Raw genomic sequence first — 27,846 nt, forward strand, 5'->3', positions numbered from 1 at the left:
CAGTCCTGGAAAATTCATGGTCATTAACCAGAGACAAAAGGACAAATCTCATCCCATGCTGGACCCCATATGCTCCACTTGATGTTTTAGGTTTAACAGCTTGCTTTATAAGTCAGACACTTTGCATGTAAAAATCACTCCACTGCCCTCATCGTGTAGAATTCCGATGAAAAACTCCCACACAAACTGATCGTGTATTCAAGGCCTGCGTCTGAAGCAAAATGAAGAAATGTGGGCTCCTTTGTGAGGATTTACCTGTGGCTGGGATCATCTGAGATTCTCCTCTCATGCCAGGTGGAATATGAAATCAGTGGAGCTGGATTTTATCTCAGACAGGCGAGACACTCGCTGGATCTTTAATCCTCCTAATTCAAAAGGATGCATGCTGCTGGCGTGCTGACACAAACCATCACACCTAACATGTGAGTAGTCGAGAGAATCAAAGAGCAAATTAAGGCAGAACACAAAAGTTGAAGAGTCAGAATGTATCAGTGAAACTACAAATAACAATTTGCCACTAAAAGAAAACAGGTTTTACATTTTTACTATTTAATTTGTTTTCACGGCCACATGTCATGAATCAAACTACATTTAGGAACGATTAATCTCCATTTACAGATTCTACATAGAAATGTAGACGTGGATTTTAGGGAAAGCTAAGTGTTTTGAAGTCCTTGTAGTCCGAGCAATATTGACCAATCACTTTTCAGCAGGCTGCAGGAAAAACAATCTGTGTGAAGAGCAAAAGCACGCAGAACATAATGCGGCATAATGACATGCCAGCTCCTATCAGCGGCTATCTGACGATGATTGACCTTTTTATTAATCTCTTTTAAGTTCAGCGAACAATCCGTTCTAGATCAAAAATGCAACTTGAGATAAATTCCCTTGACGCTGTGTCACAAAAGCCGCTCAGCATTCAGATTTCCCGACTTCCTTGAATGCATCAGAAATGATCGTTCTGACCTCCGTTCAACGAACAAGCATTTTGAAAGTAGTTTTCTTCTCCTCTTGAGGACAGACCTGACAAAGCTTCATTTTTACTTTTTACTAATCTGCATCAAGGTGTTGAAATTTCTGCAAAGGCAAGACCCGTTAATTAAAGTCACAACAGGTTATTTTTCTGTAAACAATGCAGAACACGGAAAAGGAAGTTGTTTATCGCTAACTGCTGGCTACACGCCCGGCATGTTCACCGTTGTCCCCAGAGGTTACATCGTCGTCAGACTATAGCCGACGGGATCCGAGAACTTCCTTTCCCCTTCTCTCTTATTGTAATGGATAAATTGTTTAGATCAGCTGGTTTTTCTTATGAAAACTGCCATAAGTTTCAAGTTTCAAAAGAATTTTGGTAATAACTAAACTGATTTATAGAACTACAGTATATCAAATGATATGTCAACATATCAGTGTATGCAAGGAAGAGTTTCACTGTTTTGGTGAAATGTAGGTGAAGAAACAGCACGACGCACAAATATAAAGAAAACACCCCTGATTATAAGATGATTTGGATTATTATCTTGTCGTCTCGACTCTGTGTGAATTCCATTCACAGGTCTATTGTTGAGGTACAAATGATTTAGTTCCTGAGAAAAATATACACCTGACCTAACCCAATTTTTCATGAAAAAAAACAAAGTAAATTCCACGTCTCCGCTATTCAATGTACTCTACTTAAAGCAGCAAATATTTAGTTCAGTTCGATCTCATTTAACATGGAACATAATGCAAACCACATTCAAAACACTTTTGTTGCCTTAAATTGAGGCACAATAGAAAAGAGGTAGTCGTTCTGATGACTGCGTCATCGCTTCACATCCAGTTATAAGAGTAGAGCCAAACCACTGCCCAAATATTTATGGAGTTTGGTAACAGATGTAGAGTCCAAACTGGTTCATCCACTCAGAGAAGCTGTATAAAAATGAAGAGGACAGCCAGCCAGGACAGAAGGAGGTGAGTCCTTCCCTACCTCTACCTCAACCCGCACTGTCATGTTCACGCTGGGAGAAAATGAAAAGAGGATGAATAATTCAAGCTCAGCCCGGCTGCTCTATGGAGGAAAGCAGAGGAGGGATACACACATCATACATTAAAGTATGTGAATATGGACAACTCAAAACACAAAAAGAAAAGTCTCATCCTGCAGCCAGCTGCAAGGCTTTACCACAACGTGTGATATCCAGTGATACCATACATTCACCCAGATCCAGAGTCAGAGCGAGGCGATCGCTCCTCCTCTGCTGCAGAGATTTTTACAAGCCCTGAAAGCTCCTGTGAACCACAGCAACATAAAACAACACAGCAGAGTGCCATGCTCAGTTTATATTAGACAGACAGACAAAGTGCTTCTCACTTCTCCCTCCAGCTGAATGTCAAAGGGGTTATCAAACACCAAAAAACAGCCAGCACGAGCCGGGATCATTTGCATGGAAAAGCTGTTATTGACAGTCTCTTGACATTGAAGTGCAAAAGGAGCAACTCGAGAAAATCAATCAAAAAACTGAATTTCAGGCCGAGTAAACAGATGCTGGGAAAATGTGAGGAAATCTGTGAGAGATAGCGCCGTAGCTTTAAAAAGAAAGTATCAAAGACAAAACACTTTTTCTTAGAGATGTTGTTTAAGAAAATATATTAAAGTCATGGCATTAAAGCCTCTATGTGTCGCCTCTGCGTGTGTTTATGTGTGTGTGTGTACGAGTGTGGTTTGGTCCCAGCCCAGTGATTGATTGCTCTATTATGGTCTTATTTGATCTGCTGTGTAATTACTTGCATCAACACAACCTGTCAGCCTCAATCTGCCTCACATCATGAGGCTGCAGAGCAGATTGTTGCTCTCTGAAAGATGGAGAAACGTCAACAGTGCATCCCTCTCATTCACATGCACTGATCAGCTCCAGACAGCGTTGCAGACGGAGCGGGGCTGGCCGGGCTCCTGCAGGATGCATGAATGTCAAACCAGGTTTCACCACTTAGATAGCAAATACACAAGGTTTGTTTATTCAGTGATCGGTGTAGTGTGTGGATTAGTGATACAGTAAAAATCGGAATGATTGCAGCACAGTAATTATTTCTCACATGACACGCTGTTTCATCATGTTGCCTTAGCTTAGGGGATTTCTACCCCGATTATTGTTGACCATCGCAAGGCAGCAAATTTATTTTGAAACTTGCTTTAGTCTGTCAAAAATATCAAGCAGAACTAGTTATTTGCTGAAGCTTGATGAATCTGCAGCTCGTGTTTTATTTGCTCTGGCAGATGTGCACGGCCCCCTCCCGTCAGATAGACCTCCATCAGGCAGGCCTGCGTTAGGTTAGGCCAATCACAACACCTTATGCTTTTAAGGGGCGGGTTTCATTGTGATAGTTCACATCACATAGTGGTAAGTATTGGGTAATAAATGAGTGTATCATGCATCAAAAGAAGTAGCTAGCTAGCTAATCGAGCAGCAGACCATTAAATCCACGTTTCGTTTCTCCAAGCTGTTGTAGCATCCAGAGGCATTTTGGTCTGCTCCCATTAATAACACACCTTGCAAATGGGAAATGGACTGAGAGGTTCAGTGCGAGGTTAGCTACTGCTTTTGTGCAGCCACAAAAGCTGCAGGATGCATAATCCACCACTGGTTTTTTTGTTCAGCAGAGCCCCGACATGTGACGGTGAGACGAGACAGCAAAAATCTATACTCTTGTTGGTGGAGAAACACCAACAGTAGGGGAATTACTGCACATGTAGTTTGGAAATCATATGCAGTTATGACATTCATATATCCTCAGTTTATTGGCACCAGCACGTTGACATTATAATCGATGGACAGGTGTAATAATGGAGCAAGTTGAGTCTAGACAGACAGACAGAGGAGCCAGATGGTTGTGAAACAGCAGAGTCATCCCACGGTGCCAACAGTGGAGTTTGCCCGCAGCGCGAGCCCCTCACATCATCTGTCCTCAAAAACACAGCAATTATCTCCGGTAATAAAGGGACAGAGCAAACCTTGAAACCTGCTATGATTATATATTGGCAAAAAAGTCGACAAATTAAACAGGTAAAAATAAGCTCAACTTTGTAGCTGCTGTAGCGTTGTGCCTGCCATCTGGGAACAGTTAGACAAACACTGCAACAGGTGTAACTGCATTATTTTAACAGCCATGAATACAAACATTACATTAAATCTTTAAAAAAACAAAGTGTTCTGCAGAGATACGAAAAGAGTTGAGTAATTATCACATTAGTACAAAAGGGCCCACTGTGTGTTCTCCACGACACAAACATTAAATAGCTCAAAATATGTTGTCATGTTGTCTCTGCTTCATCTACCTGCTACATACGTGTTTTTCTGCACTGATAATATACATGTATGATTATTGGTCGTTTGAAGTCTTTCCTTTATGTGTTCTGTCAACTATAACTGGAAGAAAATAGTCTCCGAAGCTGTTAAAGGACCTGCCTATCAGTGACTATAAGGTGGTGCAAATGCAAACTGATCAACATATTAATTATAAAACATTTGCTGTTGCCGTGGTGGCTTCGTATGTTTCCCAGAGAGAACTTGACAATCAAGCAGATTTCAAGAATTGTTTTTCTAATGAATTTCTGTAGAAACATGTCAACGTTCCCTCTCCATCGTCTTTTGAGAAGCAGTATCTCAGTTGGTTTGTTTTCCTTTTACACTGGTCTTTCTTTTGCAGTGCTGTCCTGCACTGTAAAGTCTAACAGGTTAAGTCAAATTAGGAAACTGATTGCCTTGGGAAAGTTATGTGTCAAGTCACGTGAAATGATTCTGTGTTTAGAATGAACATGCGTTATTTGAGTAAGCTGAGCAAGCTTAATGTATCCACTGTAAAACCAGATAAGTAAGTTCAACTAAAACCTGAGTCTTTTATTTATTGTTGAGGTCACTTATAAATTAAGCAAACAGTACCCATTCAATTCAGTGTATTGACCTTAAAATAAGTGAGTATTTTGAACTTATCAATTAAGTAAGATGAACTTAGTTAAGTAGTTTATCTCAACTTAAACTCTCCTGTGACCACAATAATCCTTTTGAGTTACTGCTAATTCATCTGGATGAGTTACATCACATTTTTCGAGTCAAGTTAACTTTCTTCTTTTATTAAGATAGACTGTTTCACAGCGTGCTCGCTCACCAAAGGGACAACTGAGACAAGAATGGTGGTCAATAAAATATGTGCAATTTGCTCATTTTATCACCTTTTTTATTCACAGCCCATTTACAGACTGGGCCTCATGATGATGCTGTGCTTGGAGGGAAAATGTTTAGCTGTAAAGCCCAAAATCCAAGAGCCTATTATTGCCACATAGTGCGACCTTAACCATCGCTGTGTACTGTGTAGTGGACAGTAGCACAATAGAAGTGTGCCTAGAATATGAGGCAGCATCTTAAGACTCAGAGGAAAGGATGGAAGAAGAGAGGACCAGACGGCCAAGAAGCACGGTCACTCAGGCACCACACACTCGCTAATGTGCAGACGCCCCGAGTGAGACTTGGCCGTGCTCTCTGACACATGGCAATCACACGGCTCAGTGCAGAAACACAGGCACATGGTCCACAACACCACGGCCTCAGTGACAGACCTGGAAGCACCAGCTGCCCTCTGACTGAGGATGGATGTACTGACAGCCACCGACTGTCTCCCCCCCCGAAGTGTCATTCTGGAGCCTTCGCGGACACAGAGATCAGAGAGAAGAGACTTTATTTGGAGCCGAGCTGAGAGTGTATTTGATTCAATCAGTGGTCACACTTACAGGCATGAAGAGTTTCACTCTTAATCTGGTTACTCAGGTAATCCAGTTTTTGTGCAGTGCGTGTAAATGTCATAACTTGTTTAGAATAACCAGGTTAAGCTCTGACTGCTGTCAAGAGGATTAAGCTAAATTGCTTGTTACCGCAGCATGAACTGCAACATCTTACTGCTTTTACTTTTGGTAAACGTTGATAATGCAGAGTCTTTTTCTGTCTTCAGTCCTGCTGAGATTCTCAAGCAGCAAGCAAGAAAGTCATGAAAATTAGGTTGCTATATTTACATATATTGTTACTATCTAATTAGCCAATGGGATGCCAGAATAAACAGCAGGTTTTCCCTCCATATAAAACTCGGCAAAGTGCTAAAGCAGATTTCATGTAGAGACACATTTTGTCATTTCTGTCCTCTGGTCTGCTCACTGTGTCGGAGTTTCACCGCAGGCACACACAGCTCCTATACACACACACCACACACACACACACTGTACCAGGTGAAGCACAGATAAGGTGTTACTCGAGGCTAATAGGTGTTTTTCCCGTTGACTGCATAATTCCAGCCAGAAAGTTTGCAGGAAATGGACTCTGTTTCAAAGCCACACTCCACAGCTCCGGTGTGGGAACATTCAGGGTTTCAGAAGAAGCAGAGAGAGGAGCCCATCAACGTGAACGAGCTGGTGCAGCGTCTTGCTTTCATTACATTGGATAGTAAATCAACCAATGAAAGTAGCAATCGTGACAGTTGGTGCAACTTGAAGAGTGTAACTGACCCATGATTGTAATATTAACTTTATGTTAGATGGTATTTATTGGCAACATAAGTCCTGTTTCATTAGTTTAAATTAGGGGTGGGACAAAATAACGATACGGCAATATATTGTCATCCTGACTTGTGCAATACAATTATCAGTACTGGCGCCAAAATATTAACAGTTAAAGCTTCTGTAAGGACTGAAATTAATTCTGATTACTGAGCTACAAAAGCAAACCAGACCATCAGCGACAAGATTGATGATTTCTATATAGTTATTTTTAATGCCTGAAACCGCTTCCAGGTCAAATATTTAAAGCGAGTTATACACATGACTGTTAAAGAAAGCAGGATGAGATTTTCTGTTATAAACCACCATTTAAGCATGTACAGGACAAAATCAGCAGAGAGATAAGAGGTGCGGCTTTGTCCACAGGGGGCGCCAAAATCAACACAAACCAAAAGTTCCTCACAGGAGCTTTAAATGTACAAATTCATGGCGCTCTAAACAGGTTTCCCTGTGATTTTGACTCACAACTTCATGACTCCTCGTGGTGGCACTTGGTGAACAGAAATGAATTGACAGAAGAAAAAAAATTTAAATTATTTTCACAATATGTCCCCTCTAAAAAAAGAAAACAGATGTTATGTAAACATTACAAATAAATACATTTGGGGGTAAATCAACCAAAAAGGTGTCAGCTTTTACACAATATATTCTGTTCAGCAACCATTTAATTACTTTAACAACGTGAGTTGTATCATAGCAAAGCAGAACAAACAAAGTTTGTAACATTTCTTACAAAAAAGTTCCAAAAGAATTCACACTGAACACGTTAATCAGATATTGTGTATCATTACATTTTATATCCAATATAACAATTATCGCAGAATCGCTGTATCGTGATATTATCGTTATCGTGGGCCATGTATCCCTGCGATTCCTACCTCTAGTTTAAATATAATCAAATGCTGTAAGTAAATTTTAGACAAGCCATGGATCCCACAGTACATCACGTCTGTCAGGAAATGAATGTGTTTAGATGCATGATTTAAATTGGGATTCATTTATAGTCTTACACGACACATGACACACCAAAACAAGACGCTGGGCAGTCAAAGAGCTGCGGCCTGACATCAGAGCATCATCAGTCTGATATTCTGATATTTGCATTCACACAGCGTCCAGCTGAAAACAGTAATGTTCATTTAAATGTTATCATTCTGTACAACTGAGGCAACCCTCATTAATGATAATATGCTGTGCATGTTTGTTCAAATGGGGGGAAAACATTCCTGCAGTTTTTGTAGCTCTGTATTTTGACACGCATTATTGCAGGACGGGGCGTGTGCACTTAAATCACACTGATGCAGTTGAACAGTTGTGAACTGCATTCTCGAAGCTCGGGGGTAACGATGTCTGGTTGTGTCGAACATATTTCTCCACTACTACTTACTCTATTTCCCTCTGTCACTCCCAGGCTACCTCCCCCTACCCAGCTCACAATGACCCCCCCCCATATAACAGGTCACACACTCAATCTCATAAACCCGCGACAGAACACTGGTCGAAACCTGGAACACGCTTGACTGCTGGCAGCACAGTGAAATCATTCGCAGTCTCTGACTGAAATGACAGCTGTCAGAGGGAATGAATGAACAAGACCTCACGGACATAACACAGCAGCTGACAACTCACAAATTCACAATAGGCAGGAACAAGCAGTTCAAACGCTGAATAGTTTTTTTCCTGATTGTGCAATATGAAAATTCAGTCCCAGCCTGAAAGAATCGTTTCAGCTCACACACAGTCACTGATAACTAAACATCATTTGTTCGGCGCGGTGTACAATCATTCATGGAGCAGCTCCTCACATTAAGCCAGCAGTGACAGTCGCTTTCGCTGCTTAAAATGACAAATGATGGCGGCGGGTCACATCAGCTGTTGCTAATTAACGTTAACTGCATGAGTAATATGATGACAAGCCAAAATTAAACTTGGCTGTTGTCGGGTTTATGTGCTCCCTGCAGCCGGTGTCTGTACTCAGCCAAAGATGGTTAATGAGGGAAAAACTCCACCTTGTAACATCGCTGTAAAACTATATGTAGACTTAGTGCTTTTGCACTTGTGCTAACTTTAAAAAAGTGAGGGATAATTAAGTCGTGAGCTTCAGGAGTCCCATCATCCTATTTTAAGTCAAGATAAAACGCTTTTAGATCACACCCCTGGGCACCTGTGTACCTATTTATGCAAAGAAAAAAACATCCAACAATAACAACGTCCTTATCTTAGCTTGAACCCACCAATTCTGAGCAAATCTTTACATTTTAGAGGCACAGAGGTGACATTCATTAGTGAGCAAGCTAGCAACAGCATTGTATGTCTGCATCTCTTTGGGTGTTATATAGAAAATCTTCCTTTCCCCCCAAATAACCGTGGCACCGGCAGCTACAGTCACCGGCCACTTTATTAGGTACACCTGTTCAACTGCTTAACGCAATAAAATGCTAATAATAACCAATCAGCCAATCACACGGCAGCAACTCAATGCATTTCCCAGTTTGGGATCAATAAAGTCCATCCATCCAGACATCCAGACATGGTCAAGACCTTTGACCTTTGAACGTGGCTTTTGTTGTTGGTGCCAGGCGGGCTGCTCTGAGTATTTCAGAAACTGCAGATCAACTGGGATTTTCACGCACAACCATCTCTAGAGTTTACAGAAAAAGGTCAGAAAAAGAGGAAATATCCAGCAAGAGGCAGCTAGGCGGAAAAGGGCAGAGGAGAACGGCCAGACTGGTTTGAGCTGATAGAAAGTAAGAAATTAAAGCAGCTCTGGAGGCGAAAGGGGGGGTAACCCCGGTACTAGCAAGGTGTAGGCCGGTGAGTTTATAAATAATTCACAGTGAGGAAAGTGGTATGTGTGATAGCTCAATCTTGGCGCACCAGTCAAGTCAGTAAATTAAACTCTTAATCTACCAAATACCCCAAACTGGAGAAGAAATAAGTCAATAATCAGTCAACTGACTAACTGTTAGATACATGGGCATGCTTTTACCTTGGTTTTATTAGATCAGACGATGTTCAGTCAGCAAGGGCAAGGTTTGAAAACATGCAAAAAGCAAAGTATTAAACCAAGGCCAGATTATAACTTCGTCTTACTGGTTCGTTTTAGCTCCACAACCTTCAGGTCATCTAATCATTAAGGCCTTTTTTTCTCACCAACAACAATAAAGCTCTTCTGGATTTAAGGGAACAAAGTACCCAATAAAGTAGCACATTTTAACAGACTTTAATGCTCAGTCTTTTCTTGGCTGAAGTGGTCTAAGAATAAAGACACTGGTGCTCAATGATCTGTAGATTGTCTCCGCAAGCTAGGAAGTTCCACCTTTAAAATATAATCCTCCTTCTGCTTCAGCCCCTTAAACCAAAAAGGTGGCTCAGTAATAACACACAGAGCATCTACAGGTGCTTCTCAGACAGAAAGGATGAGTCAGCAATGGCCGGGCATCACCGGGGATTCGAGAAGTGTCGGACTGTCAGAGACGTGATGTGCAACTTTGTTATACTTGGCAGTGCAAATTTACTTCTAAGCCTCAAGGACATTTCTAGGCCAGTAGTGGCTCGCTAATTTGTTCAACCCTCTTAATAAAGTCGGGCAGAAAAATGTGTTCCACAGAAGCGGCTCCGACTCCAGTGCAGCCAGAAAGAGGGCCGGGAGAGCAGACCGACAGCGACTCCTGGGTCAATGGTCGATAGACATCTAGAGAGATCGTGGACATAAGCGGTTTTTATGAAATTCAATCACACTGATGGTCTTTGACATCATAAAATGAGCCCAAAGGATAGCATGAGAGAGGTCCTCTTTGAACAGGGAAAATAGTCATACAGCTACACAGCACATCTGCTGGCTATGAGTAATGGACGCAGAGCTTCACGGCTGATTGGAAGCGTTTACAATGACCGTTGCAGGATTGGAGCCATGGGGACGCTTCCTATTGTTGGCTGTGTAGATCAACTTGAAACCACCTGATCATTGTAATGCCTACACTGTGCTGTGAACACACTGTTGTTGTAAAAGTGCAGGCACAGCTGCCACATGGATTTAACTTGGCTGTCCTCCCCTGCCCTGGAGGAGCCACGAGGCTGTCCTGAACTTCTCCTCACCCCGCTCCCCGTCCTCCGTCTCCTGCCCCCTGAGGTGGAACAGCGGTCGCTCCAAGGTTAACAATACACGAGTCGGCCAAAGGCATTGTCACTGGAGAAGGAAGCCCTTCAAAGAGGGGAGCAAAAAAACACGCTTTCATTGCAAACATCAGGCAGAAACACTGAAGTCCAGAAATCCAAATATCCTCTTGCATTTCCACCATGAAATACACAAAATGTTTGGGTCTGGCGTCACAATAATGAGAAATTCTGGGTAAAGAGACCTCTGCCTTATGTATTGCTGATTGACTACAAAGCTCTATTTACCTGTCACACTGTGCGAGTGATTGCCAAACAAAATTGTTGGTTTTCGTTGGAGCTTTCGAGTCTGGATGTATTGATTTAGACCTGGGACACCTGGTGAAAGCAATTATGGCCCTGTGGTGGGAAAGAAAACCAACGGCACCACTTTAGGTTCGAGATGACATATCCATGGGCTCACAATAGCTGCCAGTAAACTTAATAGTACACTCCGATTCTCTCCTGAAACATACAGCCCCATATTTAAACGGTGTGGAGGCGAGGATGTCAGCAGGATAATAACGACGGTGTGCTTCTTGGAGAAAATATGCCACCTTGAAAATGTATACCTGGCACACAGAGCCACTCTCCTCTGTAAGCACTTTTATCCTCTCTTCAAGAGGCGATCTGTAATGCTGGTCTGGAGTGAAATATGGATTGAAATATTGCACATTTAGAGGAGACTTGCATGGTGTATCGATTTGAATGGAACCATAAGGGCAGTAATCTACGGCCCAGTTCGACTCCCACCCTTGGCCCCTGGCTGCTTGTCATCTCCCCTTCTTGCTTCACCTGTTTCCAACACTATCCACTGTCTGCTCTATCAATAAAAGGCAAAATAATAATAATAAATTAACAATCATCACCTCTCATTGTTCAGTTTTCAGGTGAGTTTATTGGGACTATTTTTATACTGCGTGTATAGTTATCTCCAGTTCTAGCTCGAGGGGGGAAATGGGACTCAGGGATGGGATACAGATAATGCAGAGAGATAAAATCAGAAAACAGCCTGCGGCTCTAAAAAAGCCACATACTGTACGACCATCCAGCGGAGGAATAAAATATGGCCAACGCGATTGATAGAAACAGGCAAATATGAGCGTGGACTTCTGCCCAAAGCCAGGGAATATGAGATAAAGTACTCAAACGTTAATCAAAGCATGTATTATCAGTCAGACGCATGATGCTGGGACTCGGCAATCTCCGCAGCCTTTCCCCCGCTCCTATTCATATTAACAAGAAGAGAAAGACTGGCACGCTGTCCCACGCTGGGCTCCATATAGGCCATCTAATTCCATGCTGAATCATCTTCAACCAAATGCCACGGCGGTAATCCTCCTCAGCTTGAGACTCTGGAGCAACAGTGAGGCTCTCCAGCCAGATGTTCCTTTCAAAGCGGTCCAACTCTCACGACTAATAGCATTAGCCAGAGACACACGCATTTAGCATCTAGCCCTTTGCTGGAAATTGGGCGTCAGTGTTCCCATGCATACAACATACAGAGGCTTTAATGCACGCTCTGACAAGATATGTAGTGTGGTACGGAGCAGTGTAGTTCTATTGTGTTTACAGCTTGTAGGCTTGTACGCTACATGTGTCAAAAATAAATCTAAAATAAATAATCCAAGGTCGAACGGTCAGTCGTTTTAGATTCCACACATGGACAGCGCATGGCATGGTTTTTGTTGGTAGTTTTAACCTCTTCTGGATCCGCCCATCACATTATTTTGGGATGGTATCCATCTTTGCAACCTTGGCGTCCATATTTTGGACATCGCTAAGTTGTTTTCTTAATTGGAGCAAGAAGTGACCTTATTTGGGCTAGAGAGTGGATCTCAAAAAGGTCAATGACTCGGCTGAAGTGATGTCTAGACACTAGATGCACACGCCTTCATTATGCATAACTATAGAACCAATTAAATCAACAAAGAATCTAAATCGCACAAAAATCCTGTTAATCGGGCTCCATTAATCATTATTCGGTCGACAATCCCAGACGTTATTGGACAAACACAAAAAAATAAGTTGATACAGCAGACGCAAAGCAACCATTTCCAATGTATGTAATTAAACTAGGGAGGAAGAACATCTGTAGGTGTCCATTAGTCCCTCATGAATTTATGTATGAGCAACACTTTTCTGCTGAGGAAATCTGACATTAAGTGGGATTTGATTCAGAAGTAGAGTGCCACTAATGTTTCATTAGAGAGAGGCCTAAATATTCCATAGCAAACTGGTGAGGCTCCATCAAACTGTTTTTTAGAAGTGCAGCGAACGAGATGGAAAAACAAGCAGACAGCAGACAAAGTACGGCCAAGTGACTAATTATAAAAAGATCCCGTTAGAATGTGGAAGGGAGGATAATGAGCCGTAAAAATGGATGGTGTCTTCGTTCATTACGCTGATCCCTCAGTATTAATTGTAATCCAAAACCCTAACTCTCGCTAAGCCCTCCATTATTTCCCCTTTACTTCAGCTACATTAAATCAGTGTGTGATCTAGCTTTTACAGAGTCCTTCATGCTTCAATATCAGCAGGAAATGGAAACATCACAGCTGTGCTGAAGCAATAAATATCAACATCTCGCAGATTGATTACACCAACCTGTATGAAAAGCAGAGCTTTTACAGGACTGCAGAGAGCAGGAGCGCAGGATGAGCCGAGCAGCAAGGCCTCAGTCATCTCACGGCAGCACTCTGCAGGCTGCGGCGCCGCAACACTTCAGGACCAGAGGGAATCAAGAGTAAATGAAAACATAACATATTTGAAACACAACCATCCCAGCAACAGTAGCTGCCTTGTCAGGAATAATGTAGAAATCTGTATTCACAGCACACATCATTAACTGCCTAGTGGCTCGTGTGCAACAGAGAATTATAAATCTGTCACTTCCTGTAATACGGACCTCAGATGGCTTCTGCTACACCAATAAAGTGGGTTACTCTCTCTTGTACGTGCGCTGTCACCGGCAGAGAAGGAGAGAAACAGCTTGTACAAAGACCACCTTTCCATTGGGAAGCTAGTTTTGTAGGACAGTGAACAAGGATGGAAGTATTTGTTGATGCAAAGCTCTCAGAACAATAGTTTGTCATAGCTTGTAATACAGACAGGCCTATTCTTTCATTCACTGCCTCGGGGTAATACGACAGTTGGAGCTTAGGTATGTGGATCCTCCCATGATTTCAGTGACAGACGAACCACATAAAGAGAGATATAACAGCCGCCTTCAGGAGCTTGTATGAAATGGAAAGGCCTCTAAAATGGGTCAAATTAAGTGACTCGTCCACGCCCTTTTAAATTACGATCTGATTACACAAGAAAAGGAGCGGAGAAAATGTCACGATTTGCTTTTCCAACATGATTCAAATGAATTTGAATGAATCACTTTTTCCAATTATAACAAAAAAGAGGTGCAAAAAGACGAGGTCGACTGGTATCAGAGCGAGACAGCTGCTGCTATTAAAAGCAAACACTGCAGCTCTTCCACCTGTTATCCACCTTAATATGTCATAATGACTTCAGGGTGGCCACATAATTCCTCAACACATAGAAAATTCAAACATCAAATCGCTCACACGCCGACATCCAATCACCCATCCCCCCCCCCACACACTTTATGACACAGACCTGCTTAGACAGAAATCTTTTTCTCCTTTTGTCAGGGACAGCGAAACAACAGGTTTTCCTACCTTTGCTATATCTGCAGAACACTTTGCAACAGTAATTGGCTGACACCCTGCTTCAGCCAGCAATATGACTTTGCATGTTTGCCTGATCACAGATGCAGCTCATCTCCATAGAAATGAGCATGTGTGCGCAGGGCTTTGTCCCTATGGGGGACACAATGTATTAACACCTAGGCTAGGATTTGGGTGCCTGCCAAAGCACGCTCCACCCAGGAGGAGGCCCAAGGATTCACATTGTTGCTGCTGCTGCTGCTGCTGATGATCCAACACACTGGCTCCTGGCTTTAAACGGGTCTGGTTGAAGTTGTAGATTTCAGTTTCGTTCTCTTTCTCCGGTTGTAACTCTTGATTTTCCTGGCTGACGGTCGCTTTCCTTTTTAAACTGTTTGCTTCATCTGAGCGTCGAGTTTGTTTCTTTTTCTTTGGATTTTCACTTATTTTTAAGTTCTACTTGCAGTCATCGATCTTTTCTTTGTTTGTTCAGCCATAGTAGATTAATGTTTACTCGCAACGCCTGCAGAGAAAAGCAGCCGCTTAGCTCCGCCTACCCTCTCTGGCAGACCAACCACTGCTGGGTGATGGAAAACGCGTCACTAACTTGGCGCTGCTTGTGACACCCAGTCTGTAATAGTGCAAATGCAAAGGCTTTCATCAGTGGGCCATAGGCTCAATCACCATTGTCTCATTCGGCGATAGATAATGACTTAACAGACATTTATATTTATATTGTGCTGTGTATCTCATCTTCCCCTGTAAGTCCCATTTTAAGGCCTTCTTATCTTATTTGTAGACGATCTGAGCGACCGGAGCAGCCAGCAGTCAACCTGCACTGCCTCACACGGTTTGCTGTCACAACGTCATTGTTTCCATCACAGTTAGGCGTTCGGTTTGTGGTGATTCGAAGACTCGGTTTGTAAAGTTTGCAGCCTCTCATGCTGTTGATCTGCGTACAAAGACGTCGCTAAGAAACAATGCACTTTTAAAGACATTCCTTATACACAGTATATTGTTTTGAACAGACTGATGCCCTTCAGAGGTTGGTGGAGGAAGAGTGATGCAGAATTGGATCAAGCATCAATTGTATATCATCTCAGTGTAAAAGAGAAATATCGCAGCTAAACAACAACCAAACATCCTTTGATAGAAACACACGGTTGTGCTTTATACTGAGAGGTAACTCAACCAGAAACCAAGACGTATATATTTTGTTACAGTAGACTTCTGTCCTTGAACGGAAGCGGCTGAGTTCAGTGAGTTTTTCTGCGTAGACAAATCTGCACTGAGGTCACAAACACACACCTATAGCTCAGTCTTGTGGGTGTGCACGTATATAAAAGATGTGACTGAGCTGTTTGGAGAGTAAGAAGCAGAAAAGAGAAAGCTTTCTGCTATCTCAGTCCTTTCCTTTGTCGCCTCTCTCAGCAGGGTTTTGCCCACTTCTCCAGCTCACACTGCAGCACAGCAACACACTTGTTCAAATACAATCCTGAAAGACCGGGTCGCCCACTGCCGCAAAGCCTCCACAACCGGGAGTCAGTTGCGCCCCAGGTAAACATTACCACACTGAGCTGGGAGACGCATCCCCAGAATGCACCCTGACACAAATGTAAGCAGCGGCCAAATGATACACCATCAGCATCTCTCCGGGGTAACGCTGCGAGAACGAGTAAGAGGGATGAGCGCAGCGAGAGAAGAGCGAGGCCGAGGGGGGAACAGAGAGAAAATAGATCCATGGCCTTTGCACAGTCATTTGACCTATCTCCTTAGCATTTCCTCAAGGTACCGGCTGTTGGTTATCAATGAAACCACAGAGGAGCGATACCCAGCAGCACTCCCATTGTGCCGGTGTTGTTATCTAGAAAAGGCTGACTTACAGAATTCGTATTTGGCTGCATTAAAAAAGGGAACAATGGAGAGAGGATGCACTTTAATGTAGTAACAAATATCAGATATATTCTACTATTAAAACTGTGTATAAAGAAATAAAAAGGTGATATTAAAGGCTTAAAATCATAACGATTAGATGGTGCAAGGGAATGAAGAACGACTGATGATTGCAGAAACAAAAGAGTGCAGCTGTACTTCGATATCAGAGGGACAAAGAAACAGACGTGGAAGTGCACAGAAATGTTAACAATGCAGTCCTTCACTTTGTCCTTGGTGGGAGACAAGAAAAAGCACATCAGCACGCTCCCTGAATAAATCAACAGTTCAGGTAAATCACTTTTAAGCAAACAAATTTGCAAAGAATCAGAATTTCAATTTTCCCCTCAAATCCTGAGAAGATTATCGTGAAGTAGATCAGAGGAAACTGCACTTGGCAGAAATTGGATGGCTTAGTAGAGAATAAAGTTACTGAGGAAGCACAATTTTAGCATACTGTGGGCGCCCAGGGTGTGCGTGGCTCAAACTGGAAAATATGAAAGGCTTAGGGATGAATTCATGAAGGTGAACGCCGGCGTTCCTGATGCATGTTGAAGAGTTAAACGTCTAACGATAGCGAGCATGCAGCACAGTGGGAGCCATCTCAGGTAGATTAACTGCAGTAATGTGAGAGTTAATTGATCCCTGTGGGAAAACTGGATTCCATTGACCTCCTCTACATAAGGTCTGATTTCACACAGCTGCAGAGAATCTGTGTGGCTGTATACATTCATGCTCGAGGACATTTCTTCAGGATGTCATTAGTTAAGGAATGGTCTAAAACATAAAGTGTCAGATCAATATCTAAGACGCTTCCTTTAGATTTCTTTGTATGATGTCCAAGAGTTGGATCGAAAGGTCAGTCGCATTCATGTCACTGAAAACTTGTGAAGTTTGTTTCTTCAGCAGAACTTTTGGAGCCCTGATGGAAAATAAAGTCTAAATCAATCATATAGAATGGTTTAAGGTGAAAGCCATACATGCATTCATGCAGCGGGTCGGCAGTAAAGATCCGACGAGACGTCACAGAAAACAATCGTGGGAGAAGAAAAATGTGACATTAGCAAAACTCCACCAGAGCCCGGAGGAGATATTGATCCGGGATTGATCAAAGAGAGCAATAGACTTAACAGCAGCAGAGGGATGCTTACAGTGAAGGCTAACCATAACTGAACGCAGCTGAGGCCACACACCAGTCTCAATCCCTGTCCTTCATCTATTATGCATTTACAGATCTGCTGATCGGCCCTGACGGCGAAGCTGCACACCGAACCCGTTTGATTGGTTGTTTTGTTAGAGAATATAAAAGTTTAGCTCTGTTGTAGTTTACAGGATTATTATTCAACACTATGAAACAAAAGTTAAATAATTAAGGCCTTCTTTTAACTTAATTCTCGATGCAATTACAGGTGCTGCTGTGTCCAATAAAAACACTGGGACAACAACAAAACATCTTTGTTCAAATACTCAGAGTGGCAATCTATTTCATTTTATTTTAATTAAGAGGATTATTTTGCATTTGGGTCCATCAGGCTCAGTGTTTCATTCCATCTGACAGGTTGAACAAAACAATGAAAATCACATCAGCACAAATCAATAGTAAATCAATGACATAACCATGACTTGTGAGCATGTTATGATGACAAATCTGACTGTCCTGTAATCTTTTTAACATATTCAGAAACAGAGTTAAGAGTTGACAGGTTTCTTTGTTCCGTGTGTCAGGTGTTCCAGGTGTGTGCGGCTCTATAGTAACGGGCCGCCTGCACAAAGGGACTATTTCTTTATGGTATGTGGGGAAGCTTGAATTTTAGATTCTGCAGAACTTCTGAAGATCTTCACACAGCAGGAGAGAGAAAGTCTCCCCTTTAACCATCTCCCGAACCAAAATATTTATTATGAGTCCCAAAACATTTTACTTTTAACATTTTACTTCTGGTGAAAGACGCCCTCTGTTTTATTTTACCCTTAGATAAAAAAACAAGATGAAGAGAACTTAAAAACACAGATCAGCACCGTGGCACAGAACTACCAGAGTTTGTCCAGAAGCTGGAGCTTCAAAAGAGCAAACCAACAACATTAAAGAACACCATAAATAATTAAATAAATCAATAAAAGCCTAATAATGATATCATAAACAAAGAAGGACAGATCAAAGTTCCTCCAGAAGGTTCATCCTTGAGGACCTGGACAGATAAGGCCTGTCACCTTCAGCTTTAAAGTTGACCTTTGGATGATGAGCAGTGTTAGGCAGAGTGATGTGAAAGGCCACGGCTAACAGGCGTTGAAAGATCAGATGGGCCCCTGACACCGGTGTTAGAAGATATACAGAGACTCTTAAATAGTAGTTTGACTTTTGGAGTTTTAATTTACTTCTTACCAAGAACCAAATCCATGTCAAATCTCATTAAGTGGAATGATCATGTAGGGACTGTGTGTAGAATAAATATAAAAGCTGTGGCCTTCAACAAGGAGGGAGAACTTTCTCTGTGTGCCTGTGACTTTAAATTTAGCAGGCACCATTCCAAACAACATCGCAGAAGTAGCATCATTCACGCATTTGTCTCGTATATTGGACAATTGCTCCGTGCTCAACACATAACCCCGATAGTTTTTCACCAAGTCCAGACTACAAACTTCTTATTCCCTAGAAAGCTTTTCATGGATTAGTCCAACATCTCCTTATTTGGCAGAGCTCCTCAGACCTTAAATCACCCCTTGTACACTCACATGATAGAATGCATGTTTCTCATTATTCCAAAGATTATGAATCAGCTCGCCCAGTCAGAGAGCCAAACTGTAACTGACTGTATATCATTTTCTGGGTGTGCTCCTTGTTTACAGCTTTTTATAAATAAGCAATAAAAAAATCTTATTTTTGTAGAGTGAACGGAGACACTTTTGAACTCAGATGAACTCACACTCTCAAAGAATTTGACCAGCACTGTCACCCCAGCATACTGAGCCACTGTCAGGCACGTTACGCTCAACGAGAAACTCACATAAATGTCTAATGTCATAAATTAAACAAAGTTAACTGAAACAGCATTTACATGACCAGCACTTAAGTCAAACACAATTTATAGGGTCTTGGGTGTAAAATCTAAGTTAAAGTAATAATCTCAAAGCTTTTCATTTAAATAAATCTCTGTTAAGTCACTATCTATTGCTGAATAAGGTAACACAATGGTGAGTGAGCCTATGGCCCACTGATGAAAGCCTTTGCATTTGCAGTATTACAGACTGACTGTCTGATGCGACTTTCATGGAAAAAATCACAAGCGGCGCCCAGTTAGTGACGCGTTTTCCATCAGCCAGCAGTGGTTGGTCTGCCAGAGAGGGTAGGCGGAGCTAAGCGGCTGCTTTTCCGCTCTCTGCAAGTGTTGCAAGTAAACAGTAATCTACTATGGCTGAACAAACAAAGAAAAGATGGATGACTACAGATACAACTTCAAAAATGAGTGAAAATCCAAAGAAAAAGAAACAAACTCGATGCTCAGATGAAGGCAAACAGTCTAAAAAGGAAAGCGACCGTCAGCCAGGAAAATCAAGAGTTACAACCAGAGCCAACCGTGTGACATCTGGGAAGTGTGCTCCTGCAATTACCGTTTATCACCACAGGTGCCGCCAAAGAGAACGAAACTGACATCTTTGAGATTATATCTTTAATACAGTTTTGATTATCTCCTAAAAACTTTAACATGTAGATACATAAAATGACAAACAACCTGCAGCACTATAAGACTGTTTCAGTGTCCAAGCTGGGAAAAATGCTTATAAGATACCCATTATACCCATTTTCCACTTTGTCTGTGTTAAATGTGATGTATGGTTCATGGAGTTCGTGCGACTACAAAACTCGACTTACAAATGAAGAGGACCTAAAATAAGGAATACTTAACATGACAATATAAATCACCCTATTCAGCAGGTTAGTGATTGTAAGTGTGTAAGAGAGACTCTGCTACAATGATACTCACCTCATAAACAGTAACATGAGAAGGACCGACTCCAAAGATACAAGCATGATAACATTAAAGCTCAAGCTCCTTTTTGTTCCTCTATTTATTCCTGCAGAAAAACATCAACCTTGAAAGCAGGCCTCCGCAACCTGTCTTATAACACATTATCTTAATTACAGCTTTCATTTTCAGGCTGCCTATACATGAAAGATTAATGACATTCCCATTTAATTAGCTTTAATAAAGCATGGTGGCGCAAAACTGTATCATCTGTGTGTTTAGCACATTCAATTACTCTGCCGCACAAACAGAAATACTCGGGTCACGCAGGGCAACGATGTTCAATTCTTATTTAATTAACCTGTTAATGTTTACAGTGAAATAATGTTTGGTGATGTGCCAAACTGCTGCTTACAGGAGCCATTGCATCAATCACTTAGATGGAGTACACACAGTCCTGCAGCAGAGGAAGCTTTGGGAAAGGTGATTCATTTTATTAAGCGCTCATTAATCATTACGGGCGATAATGGAACGCCAGGACCAGAAATATTACAAATGTACGTCTTATTTTATATATTTCTTCTCATATTTCTTATAAACAGTGTTCAGGGAGGAACTGATGAGGTTATTTGTGAGAGGCTGTTGTTTCATTATGCAAGATTCAAAACTATCTTTCAAAGTGATGTGACTCTCCGTGATGCTCTCTTGATGGGTCCAAACCCTCCTGCCATGTTTGCTCAATAGGCCTTGAGACGAAGACGCACAGGACACCATAAAAACTGTATAAAACCCATCAGGAAACGCTCCCTGCTTGAAATCATTTTAACAAAAGATATATCGACGGTGGCACAGACCGGGAGAGGTGTTACACGTGACAGAAAAATAAAGGCACGTCATCATATACCTCACAGCCGCCTTAGCACCTCTCCTTGTCGTGTCGGAGGGTGACGTGTCCCTGTGAAATCTCCTCCAGCTGTGCCTCACGTGCATGAATCATCAACAGAGCTAAATGAAGACGAGTATCATTTTTTCTTTCAACTTTAACATCAAACTGGAGGGTGAGCAGGGGGGCACATAATGCATCTTGAGTGAGCATTGCACCTTTACAATATCATGAAGTTTATTTCTAGTTACATGGAGCTGGAGATGATCCAGGAATTCAGTAGGAAGGTGACAAGCAGATCCACTCACTCTTACACACCTAACAGTAATTTAGAGCCCTCATCATATCCACACAATGACTTTGATGTCCAGCCAAAGTATATGTTTGGACTGTGGGCAGAATGTGCACTGAGAAAAGACCACTGGATTGAACACAAACATTTTGTATGCTGCCGTACGTCTTATACACAATCTCTTCTGCAGCCAGAAGCATCCTGTTGTGCAAACCACACTTTAGCTTCTAGATCTGAAAAACATATGAACGTCCCGCTGTGATACACTTGGCTGAGGAAAGAACATGGGTTTGGTTTAATACAGCAAAAGTCTGTACTAGCAAAATGTGTTTGTTATCATGGTCTTTCCCTGACCTCAAATAAAATCTTCTGTGCAAAAACCTAACCACGAAAAAGACTCTCTCGATGCAAATCTGGTCTGTGGTGTCACGGCCATCTACCACCACAACCCTGTATTGCAACTGCGTCGCGAGAAAGGGTTGATTCTTTGGTACTTCAATGTCTTTTAAGTCTCTATCTATCTGAATGAGGTAACACAATGGTGATTGAGCCTATGGCCCACTGATGAAAGCCTTTGCATTTGCAGTATTACAGACTGGCTGTCTGTGGCGACTTTTGCAAAAAAGATCACAAGCAGCGCCCAGTTAGTGACGCTTTTTCCACCAGCCAGCAGTGGTTGGTCTGCCAGAGAGGGTATGCGGAGCTAAGCTGCTGCTTTTCCGTTCTCTGCACTACTGTGGCTGAACAAAAAAAGAAAAGATCGATGACTACAGATACAACTTCAAAAATAAGTGAAAATCCAAAGAAAAAGAAACAAATTGGACGCTCAGATGAAGGCAAACCAGCCAACCGTGGACGTCTGGTGAAATTGGGAAGTGTAGTCCAACAATTACTGTTTATCGTCGAAACTGAAATGTTCGAGATTGAATCTTGACGTAGTTTAAATGTTCTGCTGGTTGTTCATCTCCAGTTCACTCTGCTGACACCGAGTCTGGTCCAGACATGCCATCTCTCGTGTCACATCACCCTCACACAAAAAGCCAGCATCCATCCAGACTAATGTGGCTTTCAGTACAACAATGCGTTTCCTTTCATTTTCCTCTTTTTCAGTGAAATTGCCCTGAAAAGCATCTTGTAATCAGAAACAGCAAGGATCAGTGATTACTAATCATACTTCAATGTGCATCACTGCGCCTGTTATAAGGATAATTGAGTAGCATGTGTAATGCCATTTAGATAATGAAAACTATTTCATTTGGCAACTTGTGATCATAACGAAGCAGTGAGTGCGTTTCAAACGCTGACAATCTGTCAATTCCTTAATCAAAGGATCTCAGCAGGCCGGTGTGCTTTTCATTATAGCTGGCGAGAGATATAAAAGCTAATAAGCACTGAGAGGGACGTTGTAGTGTAAGGACAGAGCAAGACACTGAGAATGAACTGTACAGTCACTACGAGGGATGGGAGGGAATACTGTTGTTGCAAAAGCGATCCATCTGTGTGAGAACAATACTTTTTAGACTCTTTGTTTGGCAAATAATATTTCATCCTCCTTATACACTGCAGAGCTTCAGCTGGCAAGGTGAAACATTTCATCCAAGTAATAATCCACCTAAAATCCTGTAGACTCCCTTTAGGCCTGAAAGAGCATGTAGGCAGTTTTATCCCTCACAGAAAATATCAACGTAAATATCTCTGTGCATGAATCCCACCATCCATAATGTATAAACTTCCTCCTGCAGCATAATCTCCTCCTGTGTTTCTTACACAGTTGGTCATATGAACGTGGAAAACTTGGACTTTCATTGAATTCTGACAAAAGCTGTACGCTGTATCAGTTTAGCTTTTCTTATTCAATCCACTGAGACCCCCCCAGATCTTGTGAAAAGCTACCTGCATAAACAGCAAACTGGAGCCACAAACAGAAAGTGTGCATTTGTCCAAGATTTGACATATTTGGTGAAACGTGAACATGAGCGGTTAAGCGGATTATGTTGCAAGTTTTTGTGGGTGTTTGGACAACTTTTTTTTCCCCCCAGTGAAACTCGGGAATATATGTAATATATATATAAAATAAAATATACATATTAATTAATGTTCATTGGAAATTTGGGAAACAAGCGTTAGGCTACTTGTCTCTGCTTTAGGGGCGCTGGAAAAAGCGCCCCTAAAGCAGAAACGAGTAGCCAATCAGGGACTGTTGCTGGGGCAAGATACGCGCGTGAATTTGGCCAATCAGCGTCATAGAAAAAAAAACCCGAAGGGCGATTTTGAAATACCAAACAACTCTGTACGCTCTCTTCTTCAAAATCTGTTCGAGAGGAGAAGTTCAAGTGAAAAATTACAGATTAAAGAACTGGACCAGATCAGCCAGATGTTAAAAGCGAGTGAAAAAGGTAAAACCTACACCAGAGGATTTTCTCGCAACAGGTACACCAGAAAGGCTTGGCTAGCTGGATGTAGCCATGTAAATGCACCATTTTGCTTCCCGTGTTTACTTTTTAAAACTGTAGTACTGGGATGGTTGTTAAAAACTGAGTATGGCACAGCACAGCCCCACCTAGAATATTTTTCACCAGCCGCCACTGCATGCAACTATGTTGAAGTTCTGTATGAAGGAATCTAACACTTCTAATGCCCGAGTTTCAAGGGAACAGGGGAACAGTGTTTGATACTGAAGAAAAGAATCTGGATGGAGAATAACTTTAAGGATTTAAAATACGTTTGGTGATGACTGTGACCTGATGTGAAAGTCAAGGCGTGTTTCACGCTTTTGTGCTGCCAATAACCAGACGGTGACGGCACATGAGAGCTCTAGATCAAGATAAGTGCTGTCAAAGCTAAATTTCATATAGGTCCTCTTTTAACACCTTTCCGTATTATCTGTCTCATCAAACTTCAAACTAAATTGGCAAACCCACTCCTTTTTTCTTATCTTGAGAAAGCAGTGAGGGAGTGCACATCTGAGCACGAGACAAATCCACTTTGCTTAGAAGACAACAAGCTATATTGTCTTGTTTGAATCTGATTCAGTGTCTGACCTTTTTGATCGGAGCGCGAGAGCAGCTTTAGCTTTACGTGCAGCTCAGAACAGCTGCTGATGGTTCTGACTGAACACAGAAAAACAAGTTGATTGCTGTTGTTTTTAACGTCTTTGGGACAATTTCATCCAATCATCCGGTAAGAATTGGATACCAGTGTAATTATTTCAACCAAGATGCAAACAGACATCCAGTCCGCATTGATTTGACTTCTGCTTTTATGTTTGGAAAGGCTCCATATCCCCGATAATAAATTGGTATAATGCAGAGAATTAATTAGTTAATGTCATTTTAATGAGACAAAAACTCTGGCACAGAGCGAAGCATGTCGGTAGATACAGAGCCGAGGGTTCTGCTGCAGCACCGTGATTTAATGCTTCATCTTCTGAATGTGTGTTGTGTCTAATACAGTTTAAATTTACCATATTAATCTTGTGACATGCCTGATGTCACATCTCTAACATCAAAGGTAGGTTTCTACGTAGTCTCATTCTCGTAAAATCACCAGCAATTTTCCCGTCCTTGCAATTCTACAACAACAGCAGCTCAATAACACCGTTAAAAATAACAGAATTAGAGATAAATGTGCAGACGAGGATCCTCGCACCAAAATTTCTCAACGGCACTCCATGGAGATGGAGAAAACTTTATTATTGCATTACTCCACAAATTAGCCCCCGCGAGATGGAGTTAGAGATCCTCCAGGATCTTCAGACCCTCCCCACTTCAAAAATAACCCGGACTTACACGCATTAAAATCCTTGTAGTCATGGCTTCTTACAGGCGGGAAAGGGTTGTTGCAAGACAGCTCTCTATGCCCTCCGCCCTGGCTGCTGCCTTTCATGCACTTTCTGTGATGTAATTTAGATGAACAGGCGGATATGTTAACAATTACTGTGTCATCTTGTCCCAAAACCGCTGCATTATAGCTGCTTCATTTATATGCACATAATTTAGATAGAGGTTGTTTTTCTGTTTGGAAACAAGTCAAGTAGAATCAAATCTCTGAATAGTTAACCACAGTGAAGTACTTATCATTTCTGTTAATTAAATTTGTAATTCAAAAGTTTGGGACCAGTGAGTGAGCGAGAAGGGTTTTGATTAAGCGCACTCTACTGTATGTTACATATAAGGGCACGCACAAATACTTTGAAATGCAAATTCACACAGAAAAACAAAAGGCCTCTGTGACATGAATGCTAACGGAATAAATTACAACGGAGAACTGACTGAAATAAGATCAGTGTCCAGAGCAGATAAATGTGCGGCCTCTTGTCTAGACAATCAGTGCTGAAAAGATAATTGTAGACTGTAGCATGTTATTCCTTGAGCGAATTTTCCTGTGAAAATAGCGCCGCAAAGTGTGAAGGGCCAAGGTGCCAGAGCCATTGCAGTACTACTCTCGTTGTCTTAACACGCCAAGGGCTACAATTTGTCCTGCTCCACAATGTGGATTTCTGTTGTTGCAGAGCAGGTCATAATTAATCTCTAGTGTGTTGGAACAGGAGAAGCCAACTACTGCAAACAGGCTCTGCTGTGGTACTCCTGCAGAGGGTCAAAGCCAGGCTGGCTCAATGGTGTCTTCATGTCATGTTATGTTCTTGTGCCAATGGAGGGATGTGGCTTCATTTGCTAACCCCTGGTCCCACCATGGGCTTATATTCCTAAACACTGCTGAAAATATTTGCTTCACACACTTGCTTCTTAAAGTAGAGGGGGAAAAGGGCTGTACACGAAATACCGATACTGCCCGGTTGAAAAAGAATTAAAGAAGAAGGCAATGACCATCATACTCCGGTAACGTTATTAAGAGTAGCTCAAGAATATTCATCATATTTACCACACACTACTGAGTAGTAAAGGCCAAGTTATCACCAAACACTGACCACTTCTTAAAACTTAATTAAAGGAGGAAAGCAATTGTTGGGCTGTGTATTCCCTAAGAACAGCTATAGACCTTGTCCTGTAATGGGGACCCTCAGCTCTGAGCCCACAGATACCCCCTCCTCCCACACTCACACACAGATAGCAGCAGATGCCCCCTGCCTCCTTTCGCCTGCATCACTCTACATCAACAGAAATTCTGTTTAAATGACTTGTGCCTAACTCTCTTTCACTAATCCAAGAAGGAATATACTTTACCCTTTCCTTTACCATCATCATCCACACAGGTCTGCTGGATTTGCAAGCAAAAAACAGAGAAGTTTGCACCTTGTTGAACTTAAAAACTTAACCACTGGCTTTGATTTAGTGTCCACTCACTCCTCAGTCCACCTTGTCTGTATGCACGTGTGACTTTTCAATGTCCACTGCTGTTTACTGGCACATATCCCGGGGCACTTACTTTCAAGTATGACAAATAATTAAATAATCATTTGCACAGTCTCTATGGTAAAAGAACATTGTTTTCAACATTGTGTTCCGCTGTGGTTGCCACCGAATAGCACACCACATTTGGGATTAGGCGAAAACGTCCAGTCAGAGTGAAAACAGGACAAATATGTTTACTTACCAAATTCAGCACCGTCTCCACAATATCCCGGTTGCTAACCTCTCCAACTTGGATCAGTCCGATGAGAACAGCAAATTTCATTTTAATATTCCGGATTGGAAGCGATGGATTGATAATCCCAGCCGGGAGGAGCACAGAACCTGAGCCGGACATCATCATTGTCTCACCGGCGGCAGCAGAGACTGCAGCCGCGTGCTGCCGGTGTCCTGGAGGAGGTTGTCGGTTCGAGAGCGACACAGAGCCCGGCATTGTCACCGCTCTCTGGCTTGTCATTCGCCCCACAAACCGGGAGGCTCTTCAGAGGCTAGTTATACGCTTTCCCCTTGAAGTAAACAGGCTCAGTGCTCTGGAGCATCAAAAGGAGATGAAAGAGAAGAACACTCGCGAAGCCCCGAAAACAAAACACAAACAAGAAATCACTGTCTGTCAGTAAAATCCACTCTCGGGAGTTCCGGTGAGGGAGTCCGGTGTGTTGTCGGTGCCAGCCGGTTAACTGGGCTGACTGACCTGCGCTGTGTACACAAAGATGTGTGTGTGTGCAGCTCTATCGGATGAGTTTCTCAGTGCTTGTGCTGCTGTTACCGCCATGTTGCCGCCCCCTGCCTGCTGCTCACTCTAAACACGCCTGCGCTGGCTGCAATGATGAAGAGCCGGAGACTGACCGCTAATAGGCACCAGCGCTTCCCGGTGCTGTCTACCGGGCAGGTGGGAGCAATTTGGCGCGGAGTGCTTCTTGTTCCGTACAGCAATGGCCACTTGTGAGACAAAAATACACACAGTGGGATTATTTCACCACCAATTATGGCTTG

General features: G+C 42.3%; 1 protein-coding gene across 4 annotated transcripts in view; it reads right to left on the reverse strand.

The window, feature by feature from the left end:
• LOC138596689 (neurobeachin-like) overlaps positions 1-27,310 on the reverse strand; it is a 214,709-nt gene extending 187,399 nt beyond the window's left edge. For all 4 annotated transcript variants that reach the window (XM_069667990.1, XM_069667989.1, XM_069667987.1 and 1 more), the window contains exon 1: positions 27,038-27,310. In XM_069667990.1, the coding sequence (XP_069524091.1) occupies positions 27,038-27,310 (273 nt within the window). The remainder of the gene's footprint in view (positions 1-27,037) is intronic.
• Between the last annotated feature and the right edge of the window lie 536 nt (positions 27,311-27,846).

The sequence above is a fragment of the Semicossyphus pulcher genome, unplaced genomic scaffold, assembly GCF_022749685.1.
Source record: "Semicossyphus pulcher isolate SPU_LCO1_2020_fin unplaced genomic scaffold, fSemPul1.0.p SCAF_19, whole genome shotgun sequence".
NCBI lineage: Eukaryota > Metazoa > Chordata > Actinopteri > Labriformes > Labridae > Semicossyphus > Semicossyphus pulcher.